The sequence below is a fragment of the Triturus cristatus genome, chromosome 9, assembly GCF_964204655.1.
Source record: "Triturus cristatus chromosome 9, aTriCri1.1, whole genome shotgun sequence".
NCBI lineage: Eukaryota > Metazoa > Chordata > Amphibia > Caudata > Salamandridae > Triturus > Triturus cristatus.
Genome location: NC_140592.1, coordinates 1,107,889,409 through 1,107,909,999, shown reverse-complemented (window position 1 = coordinate 1,107,909,999; position 20,591 = coordinate 1,107,889,409). Strand labels below are relative to the sequence as shown.

At 46.0% G+C, this 20,591-nt stretch overlaps 1 protein-coding gene across 2 annotated transcripts in view; it reads right to left on the bottom strand.

Moving 5' to 3' along the window:
• The window catches only part of DNAAF2 (dynein axonemal assembly factor 2), a 265,590-nt gene that overhangs the window by 106,936 nt on the left and 138,063 nt on the right, over positions 1 to 20,591 (bottom strand). For both annotated transcript variants that reach the window (XM_085627014.1, XM_085627015.1), the window contains exon 2: positions 18,881 to 19,027. In XM_085627014.1, coding sequence (XP_085483140.1) covers positions 18,881 to 19,027 — 147 coding nt within the window. The remainder of the gene's footprint in view (positions 1 to 18,880; positions 19,028 to 20,591) is intronic.

Sequence of the window (20,591 nt, the reverse complement as noted above, 5' to 3'; positions counted from 1 at the left end):
ACAACAAAGACTGTGAGCCCATCCTCAGGCCCACCATAATAAATTGAAATTACAAAGAGGAACCCTCGTGAGTGAGTACAGTTTCAGAAAAGATTCACAATAAAAATAGGGTTTATTCTGTCTATAGTCCAAGCGGGGAAGGCAATAGGTTGGGGAAAGACCAAACTTAAATTTGGAGAACAAATCAGGCAGTAGTGAGTGAACCAGTGAGTGGAGTATCTCATGGTATCAACCAATTCACTTGCCAACTATCACTTGTGGAACAGACAACTCATGTAATTTTTGTTTTTTTTTATTTCTTGTTGTAAATAATTCCCTTCTTGCCCCCTGGCCTTTGATCAAAGTTTAAACCCATGCTCGCAAGGGATTATTGGGTTGCCTTTTTTCCTGTAAACTCACTTAAATAGGGGCATTCACCCAGACTTTGCTGGCTATGTTCTGACCTCCTCGAGTTCCTTCTAGTGCTTTTGCTGGCACTAAGATGCTTATAGCTTGCTCAACCACCCCTCTTCTGGTAGCCTTAAACCCGGTGCTGGTCAACCACATGTATAGGATCAACACTATTTCAGCCCCAACAGCCCTTGTTCTGCTGTCAAAGGCCATGCCAGTTTTCACAGCATCAGTACAGATAGCAACTTCACAAATGACAGCTTTTGCTGGTGCCCTTCCAATTAATCAGATGGTAAAGGCTAGCCTCAGTGAGAAGCCTCTTCTCTGGTCGGGCATCCTACGCCCCCATCCAAAGTTGACCCTGCATGGTCTTTGGGTTTTTATTCTGAAGATGGTCTTGCCTTTAAAGTGGTTCTGTGTAAGGCAGCAGAGGTCCTGCTGCTATCTTTACCCATGGCAGACGTTATGACTAATTTGATCTCCCCACATGGGAACCCTTGATCCCTTTTAACGAGGTGCTCATGGACTCTATTAGGACCATTTGGAGTAGGCTGGCCAGCTGTCAGCAGTCTGGTCACATAGGGCCCGATTTAAAACTTGGTGGACGGGTCACTCCGTCACAACGGTGACAGATATCCCGTCCACCAGAATATCAATTCCATAGGATCTAAGTAGATTTAGATTTCGGCGGATTGGATATCCGTCACTGTTGTGACGCTGTAACCCATCCACCAAGATCTAAATCTGAGCCATATTGTCATTGACTAGCCCCTGGTGGTCCTGACTTCTAATATCTAATCCCATGTGTGAAAGGTTTGTGTTACAAATCGGGGCTCAATAGTTAAATCACAATAAGAAATTCTGCTCATCCAGGGCCTGAAGAAATATGATCACATCAAGCCCATCTGGCGGAACTCAATTGACTGTCCATGCTAAACCACGCCATTTTCAAAACCAGCCGCATTATTTACAAATCCATAGTAAATCCGCTGCTTACTTTGCGGACAAGCTCATCTTCTCTGGTCATTTTCTGGTCACCCGTAGGCAAGATATCATCAGCCTGCACACTCAGAAGTGTAAAAAAGAAAAAAACAATGCAGCAGTCCTTTTCCATCTATTCACCCAGATCTGGAACACTCCCTCCATATCCATCAGTACAGCTTCAAAGTTACACCAACTAAGGAAAGAGTTGAAGATGCACCTCTCTAAGGAATACTACATCTCAATGCATTACCTCTCCGCAAACCAGCTACAACTTTTATCATTTGTTCACTTTATACTTGTATTTAACCCTCTAACGAACTCTGCTGTACTGGGTCATCTTGGAAGTGTTTATTTCTGTTTTTGGGTGTTACACTGGTAATAAGGTGAACTATTTAGTTAACAGTGTTACCATGTCTACAAATAATAAAGAAATACTATGGCAAAACATGCCCCATTGCGCTGCATTTTTGCCTTTTCTTGCAGCGTAATTTAGTCAACCCTGCCACATAATTCCAGTTGCTCTGACCATAGGCAAAACAGGTCTCGCATGTGATTGATGGGCACAATCCTAATTGCTCTGCTAATTAATTCTCCTTTCCTACCACAGGGCCGCTGAGCATGTGCACGCACAATGGCCATCACAAAATGGTTTTTCTTTTGCTTTAAGAACCATTTCAAGATGGCTACCAAGAATACATTGTCAAACCTTGAACAGGCGGCCTGTGATCCTGTCGACATATCCTGCCTCCTGTAACATATCTCGCCAACCCCACTAAGAATCATACTGCCCCCACTTCACAGCACGGACAGGAGGGCATCAATCATTCAACTTGTGTGCTTTAAGAGCTTAAACTGCCCTCAGACAAGGACCACACATCGCGTCAGGTGCTCATGATGAAAAGGTGGCGTTACTCCATCTGTGCATCAACGCTTGATGTCTCTTTAGGGTCAATATCAACAAAGACTTCCTCTTTCATGTTTAATTCTTTTTATAGGCATATCAAAAAAAATATCAAACATCAACCATTATTGGTACCAACATTTCTCCAGGCGACCCCTCCTACCGATGGAAAGTGTACATCACAGGACAAGGATAGTTGGACCATTTGGTGACAGTGGTTTGGACCGGAGGAGTGGGGGGAGGGGCCACTGCTATAGACATCTATCCATCTAACAAAGGTGGGGAGGCAAGAGGGAAAGACCTCATAATCCATCACCACGCCCATTGTCAATTAATGTCCTGCATCACATGGGCTTTATATTCTTCGTTCAATTTCTCTACCTTTCAAGAGAGCTGTGACGCCCTCCTCGACCGCTCTAAAACCGCCAAGAAGTCCTGCTGAACTCTTCAACCGTGTGGTGTGTTACACTTCCAGGATAACAGAGTCCAAACAACAGGAACAACGGGGTCAGCTGCGAGCCAGCCTTCCTCACCGAGGCCTTTTCCCAAAGCTGGGAGATGCTATTTCGAGAAAATCATGTTCCTCCTATTGTGTGTATGTTCAGCCTGGGCTGATGTAAAGATTAAACAAATATCCGGGCAGAAAACTCCTCCATTCTACAGGGTGTATTGAGCAGTATTGCTCTAAACTGTTCGAGTGTATTTTCTAGTTTAGAGTTTCTCTGTGCATCCAATATTGTAAGCTTTAAACTGCACACTACAAAATGTTTTGGGCTTCAGAGCGAAAACTGCAATTAATGGAGTTACATCTAACCGGGGTGGCTGTGATTTTGCATTTCAGAAGGAGCAAGCTATTTTGGCATTTTGCCTTAGTCAGTTTGGGCAAAGGTTATCGACTATTGTTGCAGCCTTGTTCAACACGTCCTGCCAAGATCAGCTTCTGCTCAGGGATTTGCAGTGCGGACACATTCCACACATGGGGAGCAAAAGCAGATAAAATACGAACTGTGGCCTGTGGAAACCAGGGCCGGTTCCTGGATTTTTGGGGCCTTCGGCCGAAAGGGAATGTGCGAGGCCCCTCTAATTTGTATACGTGACATATTCAGGGCTCCAGAAGCTGCTTTGTTCAGACTTCTCCTGGGCCACAGCTCCTTCTCTCAGCCACATACAAACACCTCTTTTACAGCCCATTTTGGGCTGAAGATGTGAGCAGGGCCGGACTGGGAACAGAAACCGGCCCTGGCAAACTGCTCAGCCGAACCCGGGTGAGGGGGAGTGCACCCAAGCAGTTTGCGAGGGCCGGTTTCGGACGATTTTGTAACAGGGGGCCGATATTGCCGATCCCCGGTAACAAAAACGGCCCCCCAGGGACCCAAAACCAGCCCCCACCCTAGCGGCCTACCGGGGAAATGCCCGGTGACCGCTATGGCCAGTCCGGCCCTGGGTGTGAGAATTGCTTGGGTGCTGAGAGTTCAACCTGTGTGGCGCCGCTAAAGTGCTGACAATGGGCTTCCCACAGTGTCTCTGAATGGGCAGCCGGGCAGGAGGTCTAATTGCAGGACAAACCAAAATGCGTCTCCTTGCAACTGGGACATCATCCCTTAGAGGCCCAGGGAGGGCCCACTTATGGGCCCAATTGCAAACAGACACCGTTCTTTCAATTGAATCGGCAGCAGTGCAAGCGGGTTGGCAGTGTGTTAAACTGGAGCGGGCCCCATGCTGGTGGACTGGATGTGAGGCCCTCGGCAGCTGCCCACACTGCCCATGCCTAGCGCGAGCCCTGGTGGAAATGATTTCTTTCTGCGTTGAATCTGAAAAAGCACAGAACACTTTTCATATCGCAAGCATTATCAGCCGAATGCATGATGCCCTGGTACCCAGAAGCCTCAGCGATTCCCAAACAAGGTATTTGGATATCAAATCAAAATAAGTTCCACGCTCAGTCTTTGGCAAATCATTGATGGATTGGGCTGGTGGGCGCTGTCTGGGCGTGCAGCGTCCCTCCAGAGCACCCTTGCTGAACCCGGAGGGCCTTTGGCTCTGCTCGGTGTCCTGGTGGAATTAAATAATGAATGCATCGGTTTAGTTTGCCAGTGTTTATTATGCCAACCCTATCAGCCTGTCTATGACCGAGCTAGCAACTCTACTGAGCACCAGCGCACATTATAGGCAGATGCACTACAGGCATGTATTTCTTTTTCCCTGCTTGCTAATACTATGACAAGGCACCCTAACAGAGACCTTTCCAAAACTGGCGACTGGTGTTAGATTAGTGAATTATAAGACATGGGAGACTGCACTCCCAGTGTAAAAACCTGTCTCTAATTTCCTTACTGCAGTCTATTTGTGATGTCTCAAATCACCTATGGTACGAAAATGACGTATCTGCTCAACAGTAATAAGTTATTACAGTTGAGTTATGACGTCACAATGCCTGCAGACAGTGTGATGGGCTGGCCAAGGAGCAAAATTACAACCGTGATTTCAATAGTGAGAACAAGAACTCGTTTTTTTGTCTGGCTTCACCTCACAGTTGCATTATTTAAAATATACATGGAGTAGGCCAGCAGCGGCCCGTCCCCTGCCAAAGTGGTGAAGCGGGCCAGGCCGGATAAGGGATCTGGGAAAGTAGGGGGGGTAAGGGGTTGGGGGACAACATAACAATAAAATAAAATAACTTACCTGATCGCCGCCGCCTCTACCGTCTGCTCCATCATGCTCTTCCTGCTTCTGGGACAGGCTCCCAGACTGCACTGCGGCCAATCACGATACTGCATGAAAGTAGTGTCAGGACTGGCCTGAGCGCTGGGACTTTGCACTCCCCGGCAGACTGGAAGCCTGTGCCTGCTTTCTCCAGCCCCAGAAATGCAGCTGGGGCTGGAGAAAGCTTCATTGCGCATGAGGTGTTTGGCCGGCCTGACACGGCCGGTCACACACCTCATGCGCAGTGAAGGGACAAGGGAGTGCACTACCACTCCACCACCACAGTGTCATCCCCTTGGACCCGCCCCGAGGGATTCAAATAAAACGATAATAAAACAGGTTTATAACCTGTTTTATCATCGTTTTATGTGTGGGTCGTGACAGGGGAGGTGGTGCACCTCCGCCCTAATGGAGGGGCCGCCGCTGGAGGAGGCTGGAGTAGGCGTTGGCTATACATCAATACAATACAGCTATTAGCTGCTGGATGTATTGTTCCAACCTGCAGGAAGTGCTTCCGCTGGAATGCCTCAGGGACTGTTTTGCATCTGAAAAGTACACTGAATCATCAAAATGTTTGTTGCATTACATTTTTTCATATATGCATTCTATACAGTAAGCAATACTTTGTGGCTACTTTTCCCCCAGAATTGTCAAAGCCAATAAGCCTGGCTTCAAAGGTGTTAAGCAGCATTTGTGCATACCTGTGTTTGCTTGTGTTAGCACATGAAAGACAGACCTATTGGCTTTGCCAATGCTTGTTAACACCCCAAACTATTTTCCCGAAATAAACAGTCATTAGCAGCAAGGAGCAATTTGTGTAAGTCTATCTTTTACACAGCTGTCATTAGCGAAAGCAGATATCTCTCTGCATATTACCACACATTATGAACTATAGTTGTTTTACAAAGTAACTTATACAAAACTGCAAATAAAATGTTTTTTGCAACAAATCACTAGTTGTATACTGGTGCGTTTCATTTATCACTACATTTATTCTACATATTAGCATCTTTACTCATTCCCATGAAGGAGCAAAAGGCCAAAGATTTGTACAGTTTATGGGAAAGGTGTTGGTGTGACCATGCATCATTAGAGATAAAATACCATCTGCCAACATTAAAAAGATATTGCAAGCCACCTCAAAATTCCATGAACTTAACGAAGAAATTTGGCCTCATTCCTCTGTATGGTCATAGAAATCCTCTGTGATTTGTAAACCCTTATAATGTCCTGCTGAAGGTACTTTATCGCACATATCCTGCCCCCTAATATTTGTGGCTTATTCTATGCCTCTCATCTGATTTTCAGAGGAAGCACAGAAAGACAAAATAGCGGGGGGGCATGGGCAGGTTCAACAGTTCGAACAGTGGCCACGGTGCAAATGTGCAGTTTGGGGAGTGTGGGTAGGGGCATGGGCGTGTGTGGTATAGTGTGCGACAGCTTTGCCTACATGTCATGGCTTTATCCCAGTTTTCCTGGCAAGGGTACAGGGCTGGAGCAAGACAATCTTCGACTTCAAGACAGGCATTGGAGGGCAGCAAAGAAATGTCCCATTATCAGTGCAGCTGGACACCTCATCAAGGCCATCGGGCGTGGACTCCGAATCCAGCGATGTACAATAGGTCATCTCAGAGTTTGCCACACAGGCTGCCTTCTAGTGTCACAGGTGCCTGGAAGCTCACGTGACCTGACCACACCGCACCACTGGCTCGTCAGCCACAATGGCTGAGCTTATGTAAGGACAGCACATCAGTCACTAAGAACACAACCTGTCCTAGGCCAGCGCAGGGGCGTAACACAGGCCCCTGCGGTGCGGGAGGGTGCCCCAAGCTCCAGGGGGCCCCCTCAGTACAGCACTCTGGCTGCAGAGCTCCTGATTGAGCCCGAAGGGCCCCCCCAATGTGCCTTGCAGGGAGGCCCCTTCAAGTTTCGTTACGCCAGTGGGCAAGCGGCCATCCTGCATGGACATTCGCCCATTCTAAGTTTAAAGGGAGATTCATCCGCTTCAGTTCAAGGATGAGCCCTCAACAATAATTCTAAAGAGTCAAGATAACCCTAATTACTGTTGTTTACAAATTTTCTTCTTCACCAGGTGACGTATATTTGATCATTACATTCACCTTTTTGTCATGCTCATTATAAGGCCTGGCAAAATTTAAATGAGGCCACCATAATTTCAGGAATTTATTAGCAAGCTTTCCACAAGAAATTCCTGTGATTACACCACATCGTGTAATCACGCTGCTATTCACTGCAAAATGATAGCACATGAGTGCTAGTGCAGCGCAAACAACCAGAATGAGGCCGCTGATTTTGTGGCAATTTCTTTTCTCGTGATTTTTTGTGTGTGCAAAATGCATCCTTGATTAAAAAATTGACAAATGGATAACTTATGCGCTAAAATACAGCACTAGGGGACAAATGTGAATTTCACGTAATTTCGCATAATTCCCCCTAGGTGTCACATAATTACACGAAATCAAATTACATAAATTTCGCACACACCTACTTATTGTGATATTTGCAGAGCTTCTAACAGCTACATACAAATCCTGATTTACCATATTGAAAATCAGTAATAAAAAGAAGGAAAAGTATGTTTCCCAAACCAAGTGGATAACTTCCCACCTAAAGGAAGAGCTTTTAAGAGTTATATGAAAAACCTCCTGGAGCGTGCACAGTTGCGAAGAGGGCTGAAGCCATTCCTTGCTCCTCCTGGTAACTATTTTACATTCCAAGCGCTTCTCGTTTTCATTACCCTTCTTCCAATGCACTGTTTGTCAGGGCTGAGCCTGTAGCATCTGTTTCTGTGGTTTTTAAAAACCTGCCAAACAACATGCTTTCCTTCCTCCCCACATCGTGCTCATGGCTGTCTCTGGATTATTGCGCAACACCACAATGTAATCCTTTCCTTAATTATAAGTATGTCGTTCAACTAAACCATGGTTTCCAAATTACTTCAATAACAAAACAGTTTTCTTCAATGTGCATCTAAACTACTATATATGTATTTAAGCAAGCACATATGCATGTATGCGTCTTCAAGCAGATATATGTACCATATCTATATGTCTCCATGCAAAGGCACACGTGTGCATGTCTCTATGCAAGCACATACGTATGTATGTGTCAAGCGGTCAAATATTCTATATATACATGTCTTCATGCAAACACAAGTGTGCATGTGTCTATGCAAGCACATATGTGCCTTCAAGTGTGCATATATTCTTTATATACATGCCCCCATGCAAAAGCATACATGTGCTCATGTGTCTATGCAAGCACATTTGCCCGATTGTCTTTTAGATGTCTCCAGGCAAACAAATGTGTGTGAATGTGTCTAATCAAGCACATATGCATGCATGTCTTCTAGCAGATATATATATATACCAAATCTAGATGTCTCCATGCAAACGCACACGTGTGTGTACGTGTCTATAGAAGCATGTACACATGTACGTGTCTTCAAGCAGGCACATATTCGATATATACAGGTCTTCATGTAAACGCACACGTGTCTTTAAGCAGGCATATTCTATATAGACATGTCTTCATGCAAACCCATAGGTGTGTGCATGTCTATGGAAGTACATGCGCATGCATGTGTCATAAGCAATCCTGTTGAGGAGTCCTATCTTTGCCCCCCCCCCCCCTCTCTTCTTTTGTACAGTGCTCCCTGGCTTCACAGCTAGGTTTTCTGTCTAAGAGTGCACATTCATGCACAAATATTTGGGCTCCGATGCAACATGGCACAATTCACGCAGAGCACAATGCCATTTTCTGAAAATATCTCCCCCGTTGCACAAGTCCCATTGACCTAGATGAGGTCGTGCGTTGACCGTGGTCGTACGATGAAGGTTCGGGCAGCAGTGACTGCCTGTTCTTTTTTTCCAGCAAAACATTGTTTAAATAGCTGAGAACCGAATCAATGTTGTGCAACACCAGAGGGAGACAGAAGGCTGGCAGGCCAAAGAGCAACATGAACAACTCGGTTGAACCTCCTGACTTCACAAACTTAAAGGCACAGTCCCGAAGGAGCAGGCCCCAGGCTCGGCTCTCCCGTGCTGCCTGCAGCATTGCCCTCTCCTGCTTTTGCCTCGTTGAACCGCTTTCGTCTTCCTTTACCCCGTTTCTCGGAGCGCTTTTTCATGCTTTTTACCTCGTTTTTACTGCTTTCTCCTTTCTTTCCCTAGCAGCGCTCCTCCGATATGGTGGAGGAGCGTCGCCCCACCTATCAGCAGCCAAAAGACAAGCATTTGCAATGCAATCGGTCTCGCATTTTTGAAAGTTAGAGCTGTTGGCTTTGAAAATACAGTGTTTTTTACTTTTATTTTGTTTATTTGTGGAGGAGTGATTATCTTTACATAGCAATATTGCCATTGCTACCACCTTGTATTCTAGCTGGTAACAGTTTTTTTTACTTTATACAGCTATTGTTGAAACATGCCTAGTGTTATTATTTTAGAGTGGTCTGACACCCCAAAGTCTAATACCCTCTATATAAAACTTCAAATAAATACTTATAAATGAATCAATCCTGGGGGTAGAGTATTTTGTTGTGGGCCTTATGTACACCTGTGGCAATTGTTTCTTCATGTCTGCCATTACACAAACAGTGTGAAAAGAAAAACTGCATGTCCCAAAATGCAGTGTGCTGCTGTCTGACACTCAGCGCTGGGTGATGCGGTCACATGTGACGTGTGTCCTTTTAGCAGTTATACAGCACCATGTGGGGTATGATTAAGGAATTTTGCAGTTGCGTTGTTTATTTGACTCAATTGAAAGATTTGACTTTAAATAATGAGGGGGAATTTGAGGAAGTGACGTCAACATTAATATGAACAGAAAGGGTGATGTGCCGTCGACTTTTTCGTGCCAGGGAAATAAGATGAGGGCACCAAAGCGATGAACAATAACATAATAAGGATGTGGGGAACCAGTCACTTCTGGGAGGGAAGTTTGAGGTTTTCTTTTTTTGAGTTACAAACCATAGGATGTACAGTTTCACAATGCTAAACACACGACACGCAAGGTAGTTATTAGTAGCTGCTGCAGGTAGTGCATTCCATAAAGGAGGTGTAATCAAAATGAAAACTAGACAAAGTGCCGAAGCTGCACGAGTGAATCCAGGCAAGAGGGTGTTCTTTGCCCCAATTTAACTTGAATATTGCTAACACAGTCAGCTGACTCGCGGACTACAGCCCCACAGACAGGCTAGGCAATGGGCACACAGTGACGTAGCTCACAGCCGGCAGACAGGGCGCTGTAGTGTATTTTTTAAAAAAAACGAGTTGTCAACCCTAGGAGGAAACACACAGTGATGCACTGACAGTATACATATAAGTTGCCCTTCAGGTACACAAGTGCCAGGAATAAGGCCACCTGTCACGCACACCTCCAGGAGGCTGCAGCAAAGCACAAACAGTAGATAGTGACACGAAAGGTTATGCACACACCTCCCACAGGGCACTTAAAAGTGGGATTCTGGAACACAGACATTATCGGAGTAGAAACATTCATTGCTGAACAAGCTGGGCTGACTCTTTTTTCTTATGCAGACGACTCTCAGATCATCTTTTCTCTCTCTTCCACTGACCCTAACTCAACATCTGGCTTACAACTAGGCCTTAGGAGTATCGCCTCGTGGATGAACCATCACCATCTTAAATTTAATGGTGATAAAACCGAGGTCTTAATCCTGGGAAAGGATAAAGACCTCTGGGGTCCACTTCATTGGCCTATCGAGATGGGTGCCCTCCCGCAACCTTCTAACCATGTTCGGAATTTGGGCGTCTACATTGATGACTCTCTGTCTTGGCACCAACAAGCCGTTAGGGTCGCGGCCACATGTTTTACCATCTTGAGATGGCTGCGAAAAATCATTTGGATGTTACCCATTGCTACGCAAAAAACTGTGGTCCATGCCCTTATAACCTCAAGATTGGACTACGGTAATGCGCTGCTGTTAGGTGCCAACAAGGCCGTAACCCGTAAACTGCAGTTAGTTCAGAACTCTGCAGTTAGACATCTTTGCAGAATTCCCAGAACTTCACACATCTCTGGCTACCTCCACGATCTTCACTGGCTTAGAGTGGAGAACCGCATAAAGTTCAAAGCTTTGAGCTTTATGTTCAAGATAAAGTGGGGTTCAGCCCCACCCTACCTGCATGCTCTTGTTAGCCCTTACATCCCCACGCGTCATCTCCGTTCTTCAACTCTTGAGAAATTTACGGTTCCCCGCTTCAAACTTGCCAGGATGGGTGGCAGGTCCTTTTCTTATCTTGGCCCCACCCTCTGGAATGCTCTCCCTTCTGTCATCCGCAAAGAAACCAACTATATTTGCTTCCGTAGATCTATAAAGACATGGCTATTTAGCCAGTAATCTTTCTTTCTGCTTTTCACCATTCTGTTCGCAGCCGTCGGGAAACCCTTTTTGGGTAGCTGTTGCGCCCTACAAATTCAACTAAAAAAAAAAAACATTAATGGGACCAGCCACAGAGGAGCCATAGCCGGAAGAAGGGCACAGACACTAAGTGTTGGAGGGTACAAAACACTGGGCGGGGCATGACAGGCCTGTGGCACTAATACACGGAGCCTGCAACAGGTACACACCTGGTGCAGGGCGGTCAAATCTGTCTAAGAGATCATTCAGCCACGTGTTTCACTACTGGGGGAGGTGAGACGGGTAAGTTTCCAAGTTGAAAAGTCTGTGATTGTGTTTATTGAGTTATGGGTAAGAAACAATACCTGTCCGCGTTTCTATAACCCGCTGCACAGGACTGGCGTCACAAGAAGGCTTCTCATAAGAACCACATTTTTAGGTCTGGCTTTAGCCAAGGCCTTTCGATTTTACAAAAATCATATGTATAATATACTTGTAGGGGCTTTCATCCAGCCTTCTTCATCCACTGGTCTGTCATTGTGTCATTCATGTTTTTCTTCCACCAACTAAAGCATACAGCAAAATGCAGTCCACTTCAGAAATTGTTTAACTTCACTGTGGGAGACAGTATTCTGCCCTTTCTAACGGTAAGTTATTGTAAAAACGACAACAAATCAAAACAAGCATTGACAAAGCCAAAGGCTGTCTTGTTTTCCGCTGCTTGCAATCTTTTTGGAGGTAAGAACTGTTGCTTGAATTTAGCACACATGGCGGATTTGGCCTTCGCCATGTGACCCGAATCTGCGGCATTATCCATACTCATCAGATCACTGCAGTACTAGAACCGGCAGCAGAGGGGTTGTGTTTCACACTACGCGGTAAGAGTCTGTGTCCCCAGAAGAGCCCCTTGTTTTGGGAGTGTGAAGCAATACAGCGCTGGGATTTGCAGTCCCTCGTCTCTTCCCGCTCGACGTGTTGCCAGCGATTCCTCATCCAGTCTGAACTGCTTTTCTTAAAATTAACTAGCATTAAAAATGAGTGCAGTATGTCAAACAGGGACATGGCAGTGTTGGCCCGAGCACGATAACTTACTGCGTGCCGATCTGCCTCCAAGATGTAAATCGACAATACGCCCAGCCAGCAGTTCTTGTTGTCCCGTCTTTGGGGTGCAGCGCAGATTTAACAGGATAATTGAGGCGGGTGATTTGCGGGTGAGGAGGAGAGAGTGGAACCCGCCACACTTCACCTCGTCGTGCATTGCGGCTTGTGCGGTCTCTACAGCTCTGCGGCTTCTCAAACGGCTTTCTTCGGTGGAGGCCGATAAAACTGGGCAAAATGTGAATGAAATGCTGTTTATGTGAATTGTATTTCTGCGAAAGAAGGAAGGCTGAGGCTTCTGCTTGCCCTTGGTAAAGCGCACCTGAAAGCCGTCTGAGAAGCCGCGGGTTTGGCGCTGTGCTTACTTCGAGGGGAGCAGGCTGGTCTGTGGTGTGCATGTTTGCTGTAAGGAGAGGCGGAGAAGAATGAACACCGTGAGCCCTGAATTGAGAAAACGTCAGTTTTGTCGCGCATGCGTGCGATGTAAGGCATCGCGCACATGCGAGACAAAGAGTGCGAATTCACCCACCAATGACACGGCAAACAAGCACTGAAAATGCAACAGAACTCGTATTTACGCGAGCCCTATTGCATTTTAAATGGTAGTGCGGATATTAAAGAAGGCACGAATAGGAGGGGGTGGGGGGTGGTTGTGGTAAAAAAAATTACGGACTGCGGTAGGGAACGGGGAGAGGCAGAGGATCAAAACGTATTTTACAGTAAAGGGGCTGATAGCCTCGGAATAATAATAATGACAACATGGCCGTCAGGAGGCAGGACTAAGAAGCTAAAAACCAATCAGATAGCTGAATTTTTGATGGAAGCCAATGAAAATTACCAACGGAAAGTGGGCGGAGCTTCGCCCAGCTATAGTGTATACTGCATGCCTCGCAAAGCGAGCAGCGCGTTGCAGTGCAACGCTATGGGAGAACTAAAAATAACAATAAAATGATAATAAACTCTTTTATTATTGTTTTATTTTTCTCTCGGAGCCGCGGCTTGGGGGCGTGCCAGGGTGGTGACAAGCAGAGCGGGAGTGGTAGGTGCACTACCTTCACTGCACATGTGGGTTCGGCCGGGCAAATAAGGAAAGTGCCAAGTGCAAGATTTTATAAAAACCTTTGTGCCCCACAACAGAACACTGGTGCACAAAAAGACAAATCCATGTGTATAACTTTTCAGGCAATGGACTAGAATCTATTTGCACAAGTAAAGGACGTACACATTTGCTAGTGTGCAGTGCACTGAGCAGTGCAGTTGTTCAATTTTAAAAGAATGATGCAGCTGCTTTCTCCGAGGGTGGCAGATGTTGATTTCTTGGCAATGCGTGACTCAACAGTGCACATCATAAAAAGGGGCCTTTGTGTTGTATGTGATAATCTTAAACCATGAGTAACTTCAGATTACCACCGTCTGCACTTGCTGTAATCTCTAAATCAAGGCCTTATGGTTGTCGTAGGTTAAAGGATTAGCACCAAAAGAAGTTTCATGTGCGCTGCCAACAATAAAAAATCTCATAATGAAGTTGACACAATGCGTGATCTTGTGCATACAGAGCCCAGCTTAGAGTTTGAGGCTTGCCTTGAGAACAGCACAATATACTGCCTTTCTCAATCAAAAAGCCATAATGCTAACAGTTTCAGTAACTGTATTGCACAACTACCCACAAAATTACAACAAAAAGAATCATATTAATCACATAGGCAGAACCTAATGCATTTACCAATGCTTGTTCTGAGTGCTTTCTCTTTTTGACTCGTTTTTACTTCTTTCTCCTTCCCTCGTTTCTCGGAGTGCTTTCTCCTGCTTTTTCCCTCTTTTTTTTACTGCTTATCCTTCCTTTCCCCTGTTTTTCGGAGTGCTTTGTCCTGCTTTTTTTAATAATTTTTCACTGTTTTCCCTTGTAAGGTCTCAGCTACGCAGCGCACATGTGCTGCATAGGAAAAAGACCTTTAGCAATCGATTGTTTGTGTCCCAAAAACGTGCACGCGTTACATTGCTTTGAATGGCAACGTGTGCACGTTTGGCGATTCCCTTGCGGGAGTGAGCTTTCAAACCATCTGGTTTTAATTAACATATGGTTCCTGCTCGCTCCCGCAAGGAAAACAGGCACAGGCCCCCTCCTCTCTCCCCTTCCCTGCTGCCTCTCGTCAAACTTGTTTAGTCCGCAGGGACTCGCCTTTTGCTCCTGGGTTTTATTCAGTGTTAAGTGCCTTTGTCCAGCGCAGCTGCAAGCTGTGCCTCTGAAGACCTCTACTAATGCACAACAATCAATTGCTATACAGCGCTTGCATTCTAGCTCTCGCTTCTCTTGGCACCATTACGCTCATAAGCGCTGCGACCTAAAACCCCATAAGGGCGCTCTGGCCACGCAAACACCATAAGATTTCTTCCACCTACACTCTTCGAACCAAGCCTCACTCCCTCAAAATTAAGCCTGCCACGCCTCCCCTCATGCACTTCAGCGCCTCGTGAGGGGTGTGAAGCGCTTTATATAAAGCAATTACAATACTTTACATGAACCGGGGCTGTTTTATTTCCTCTTTATCCAAGTTTGTGAACAGTCCCACTCACGGGTGGTTTTCGAAATGTGGGGCGAGGGAGTTGCGCAACCCAAGCCCTTTCCCGCTCCCCGCCCCTCTGGAGAGCACAGGGTGCCCTAACACGGAGGGGTGATGAAGGCGGGGTGGAAAAGCACCACGCGCCACAGCCGGAGCTCAGGCAGCCCTTAAAGTTTCCGGGGTGCCAGCCGACGGCAGTGTGCTTTGGGTGGGGAGTTCTGGGTGAGGGCAAATCTGCTGACTGGAGAGCCGCCAGGCATTCGCCCACCACCCAGAGCAGCGCCCCTCTCCACAGCAGCCCGCCTCTAGAGGGACTCTCATTTCTTGCGCAGCACTCGGATAGACAAGCCCAAAACTAGACCCTATTCCTAGCCCCCACCTCCTGTTAGAATACCCCCAGGAGTCACCCATCCCGAGAGAAGCCACTGAGAGAAATCAGCCTCCCCCATATATTTCTAGGTGCCCACCAGGACCCAAACGTTGTCAAACACCGGGTAACTCCCAGGAATGCGGTCCCATCTTTAGAACCCCTTCCCCTCAGAAGATACCAACCCAGAGTACCACAGTGAAGTTCACACAACATCTCTACTTCGACAGCCACCCCATACACAGAACCCATGCAAGAGCACCCCCGCACTTCCCCACATCACCCACACTGCCACGAGAAGCAGTCTGCCCACCACCCCTGCCTGCCTCTCCGCCCATAAACAGAAAGAGCAAACCCGAAGGGAAGTATCCCTCTCTCAGAGAGACCGACGGACGGAGCCCCACTGCCAGCCCCCTTGCAGCACATCCAGCACTCGCACCTTCCGCACAGTCCCCAATCGGAGCACCTCGCGGTCCAGGGCACCCCCTGTTTCTAAAGCAGCCCCCTTATGTGAAGGACAAATCACCCCCATCTCCAACAGCACCCCCCCCACACACATCATAGAGCTCCCCGCACCCAGAGCAGTCCCTACCTCTTGACAAGCCCCCCATTCTCTGGAGCCTCCATCTCTGGGGCACCCCCACACCACGCCTGCTCCTGCCCTCCTCAGCCCGCGCTGACCCTTCCCGGCACCCCCGCAGCCTGCAGGGCGCACGGCTCTCTGCGCTCCCCGCCACCCCTTGTCGCTTCCTGCATGGAGAAGGTCCAGGACGGAGAGGTGGGAGCGGGACGAGGACATCACCGAGGTGGAGAAGCACCTTATCCGCGAGACATGGAGCCGGGTGCACATCAACTGCGAGGACGTGGTGTGTCCATCCTCATCAGGTACGAGCCCGAGGGGGTCTTCTTCACCCTTGGCAAGAGCAGGCGAGATAAACAAGATGATGTAGGGAGAGGCAGGAGCCGGGGGTCCCCATCCTCACCAGGTATGTACGTAGGCAGAGTGTGGCTGTGCGTGGGGTCAACATCTTGTGATTCTGGACTAATCACTTAATTTCCCGGTGCTTACCAAAAAGGAACGTGTCCTTGTGTAATGTAACTGGTGCTCATGTAAAGCGCTCGAATACCTTCTGGTCGAGTTCGGCGCTATATAAAATTGCCATAAAAGAAACAAGCATTGGCATAGCCAATAGGTCTCGCCTTTGGGGCCTTATAAGTATTTAGTTATGCAGCACAATATCCTTCCTGCAACAACATCAACTGGTGCATGGCTAAACACTTATAAGGTCCCAAAGGCGAAACCTATTGGCTATGCCAATGCTTGTTTTTCCTATTGTCGTTCCAGCTTGCCGCCCGTTTTCCCATCGCCTCTCAGCGCCCCTTCCTCCTCCCACGATCTTCTTAATGGAGGCCGCGGCGCAGCTCTCATTGAGCAGGCCTCAGGCCCTGCTCTCTCGTGCTGCTGAATCGCTCTGTCCTGCTTTTGCCTCATTTTACTGCTTTCTCTTCCTTTCCCCTGGTAACTGAGTGCTTTCTCCTGCTTTTTGCCTTGTTTTACTGCTTTCTGCTTCCTTTCCCCGCGTTTTTCTGCATGCTTTCTCCTGCTGTTTGCCTAGTTTTTACTGAATGAATGAATGAATGAATAAGTAGTTTATTAGTCAATTAAAACCATAAGTATTACAAAACCCTCACAATGTAAAATATTTACCTAAATTGGTTAAAAACATTTCAACCATCAGAAGCAAACCGTTTCATATCTTAATTGATAAACAATCTGATTATTTGCATCCCCACATAATCATAATTCCAAATCAGAGTATGCACCAATATGCTCATTTTGGGATGGTTCAGAAATCAAGTAGTCCACCTCACCTGTCTACAATCTAAAAGAATTTATCGATCATAGACCAACTTTTTCATATCTTACTTAAGGAGCATGCATGTTAAATGCCTATACATACAGTGAGACGCAGATAAAATGTCAATGTACAAGTTGGAATCGAGAGTATAGGAAAATTAAATAGTCATACAAATAATATAGCAGGTTGTCGATTGACAAATAAAGTGCCAATGTGCCAAAAATAATATCATTAAAAAAACAGTATGCAAATTGGGGGGGCGTGCCAAGAGTGGCTATGCATTAAGCAAATGTCTATGGGGTTTGATGGGATAGGGAAAGGTTATGACTTATTCCTCTAGCAGCCCGTCCCATACGTATCAATGGCCCCGGTAAAACAGTTATTCGGTCACTTTACCACCCTCCACCCTCCGGGCACCTCGTATAACCAAACTTAATCTCATATTAGGATTTTAAAAATAGTCAGATATTGCACTAATCTGATGTTCAGCTTTGTGTTTGAGTCCAATGCCTCGATTTTACTGATTTCTCCTTCCTGATCAACCTCCATGCAGCAGCAAACCGCTCCAGTGCCTCCAGACCCTCATGGGTGATTGATGAGTAATGCTTTGTGGCAACGCCAGAGGTACAAAGGACTGCATATGAGTTTATAAAGTCACAATAATCAACACAGCTAATAGCGTTTGTGCCATTGGAAGCTATCGCATACTTCCTATTTTCTTTATCAGACCTGCCTGCACGCACTTTGGTGAGATGATAGAAATGTAAAGGAAATCTCAATAATAAGTGCCCAGTTCTATAACTCAACAAAGACGATTTTTTTCAATGCTCGTCAGATACTGTAATAGATTTCAGATGTTTAATTTTGAGGTAGAATTGTAAATTTAAAAAAGTCCCTATTAACATGAAAACTTTATTGTTTTATGCATCATAGCGCAGGCCAAATCCTTGGCCTCCAGTGGCTGTAAGTTTTCATGGGCAGAGGATGTCTTCGATTGGGGATTTAGCTGCCAGAAGATATCACTGGGGGATCTGGAAGAGAGAAATCATGTGATGGTAGGAAAATCAGGGTGGGCGGAGCGGTCTCTGGCCTAAGTGTAGGTAATGTGATGTGTGGGGGGTGGGGTGTGGGTATCTATTCCTACGGTGTTCATGTATTCCTAGGGACTTAATCAGAGGAGAAGACATACAGGGGAAGGAAGAGATGCAGATGGATTACCAGCGTAGGGTCTCTCACCTCAAGGGTTACAGATGGATGCGTGGTTGTTTGAAGAAGTGGAGATTGACCTTGGAAGCCTCCAATCCAATGTTTGATTCGAGACTCTGGTGAGGGGTGATCCCAGCAGGGAGCTATGGAAAGAGCGTTTGGTTGGAGGATCAGGGGTCTTAGTCCTTCATCTACCCGGCATCAATTACAGCAGTTTTGTCTTGTAGGATAATGATCTTGTGATCTTCCAAAAGACACTACAAAAATGAGGCATCCGATTCCTTTCCAGCAGCCCCAGTTCAGTTGTACGTTTCGTGTATTTGCTTTTCCTATAGCAGACCTGGCTGTAGAGCAACACAGCACTGACTGGAGGTGAGGTCTAACATTTACAATGGAAAGCGCGGCTGTGATGTTGACAAAAGCACTTACCTTTAATCTGAAGCGACTGCAGCGATCAGTGACCTCCACAACCTCAATCACTGGCTGTGTTTCAGACACAGAGCGCCCCGGAGGAAGAGGGTTAACAACGTTGTCCAGGAAGTGATCAACATTTTCTTCAGTGACAAACAGCCAGTCCTAACAAATAAAACAGACCCATTACCACATGTTTGCAATGCTCTTTCAAGAAGGTTAAACTGTCCTCTTAACTATGGCAATTACTCATTTTAATATCCCACGACTTGCACTGATGTTTAAACTAAACATCCGCTTCTCTGTCTGCGTTTCCGTTCTTTAAAAAAATATTGTTTTCAACATAAATAAAACAAGCATTTGCAATGCAATAGGTCTCGCATTTGGGAGAGTAAGAGTTATTGGCTGTGTAAATGACAATGTCTTTCATCTATGTGTTTTGGTTTGGTGTGTAGTGAATTTATGTGGTGTGAAGTTGAATTATGGGAGTTGTATTGGAATTTATAGTTGAGGAATTGTGTGGGGGGAGTTGAGAGGTGTGGAGGGTATTTGTGTACTGGAATTATGTGGCATGGTGCATAGATAGGGGTGGGAGCTGCACAGAATAGACAGAAAGGAAGATAGACATGGATAGATAGTTTGTGCAGGAAGTGATGAATGAACTCCAGACTGAAGAGCAGGAGTGTGTGAGAAAGAGAGAAAGGGGGGAGAGAAGGCTACAGATGCATTAAGAGGGAGGACCTGTGTACAAAGAAGACCCCTAAGAAGAGGAGGAGAGCAGGGGTTTGAGGGACAGAAACCCCGATAAGGCATGGGAAAGAAACTGTGCTTAGTATGTGTGAGCAGGCAGTATAGACAGGAGATAGGCAGTGTGAGGGAAGGACGAGAGGGGACAGTGGGATTGTGTCATAGGCTCTCACAGAAAATGCACGGGAGCAGAATGATGATTTATTCCCAATGCCCCTCTCCAACGCCCTCTGCCATAAAAAAAAGAATATATTTATTTTATGACAAAGGGCGTATATATATATATATATATATATATATATATATATATATAGAGAGAGATAGAGAGATAGAGATAGAGGGGGAGAGAGGGAGAGAGGGAGAGAGAGAGAGGGAGAGGGCGAGAGAGAGGGAGAGAGAGAGAGAGAGAGGGAGAGGGAGAGGGAGAGGGAGAGAGAGAGGGTTCCTATCCATCCTTTTTCTCCAGAATTCCCCAACTGCCAGTGTTTTTAAAATACCTTTTGGCAATTACTTCAATGGAGTGTAGGAATGGAAACAGCTGCCCCTCTCCAACGCCCTCTGTCATAAAAAAAAGAATATATTTATTTTATGACAGATATATATATATATATTCACTGAAAAAACCATAGGTTTCACACATGTTATAGTTAGCTGGACATTTTACTGATAAAAAACCAATGAAATTCCCCCGTTATAGTTACTGCAGGCAACTATAACTCACGCGACCGCAATCCTCTGCTGATGCTAATACTGTATTTAGACACTTATTTGCCCATGTCTTCTTCCATTAAATTTTAGCTTTACATATATTACAAATATTTTTTTTTCATAAAGACACATATGTCATCAGCAGAAGATTGCGGTCGCGTGAGTTATAGTTGCCTGCAGTAACTATAACGGGGGAATTTCATTGGTTTTTTATCAGTAAAATGTCCAGCTAACTATAACATGTGTGAAACCTATGGTTTTTTCAGTGAATTTG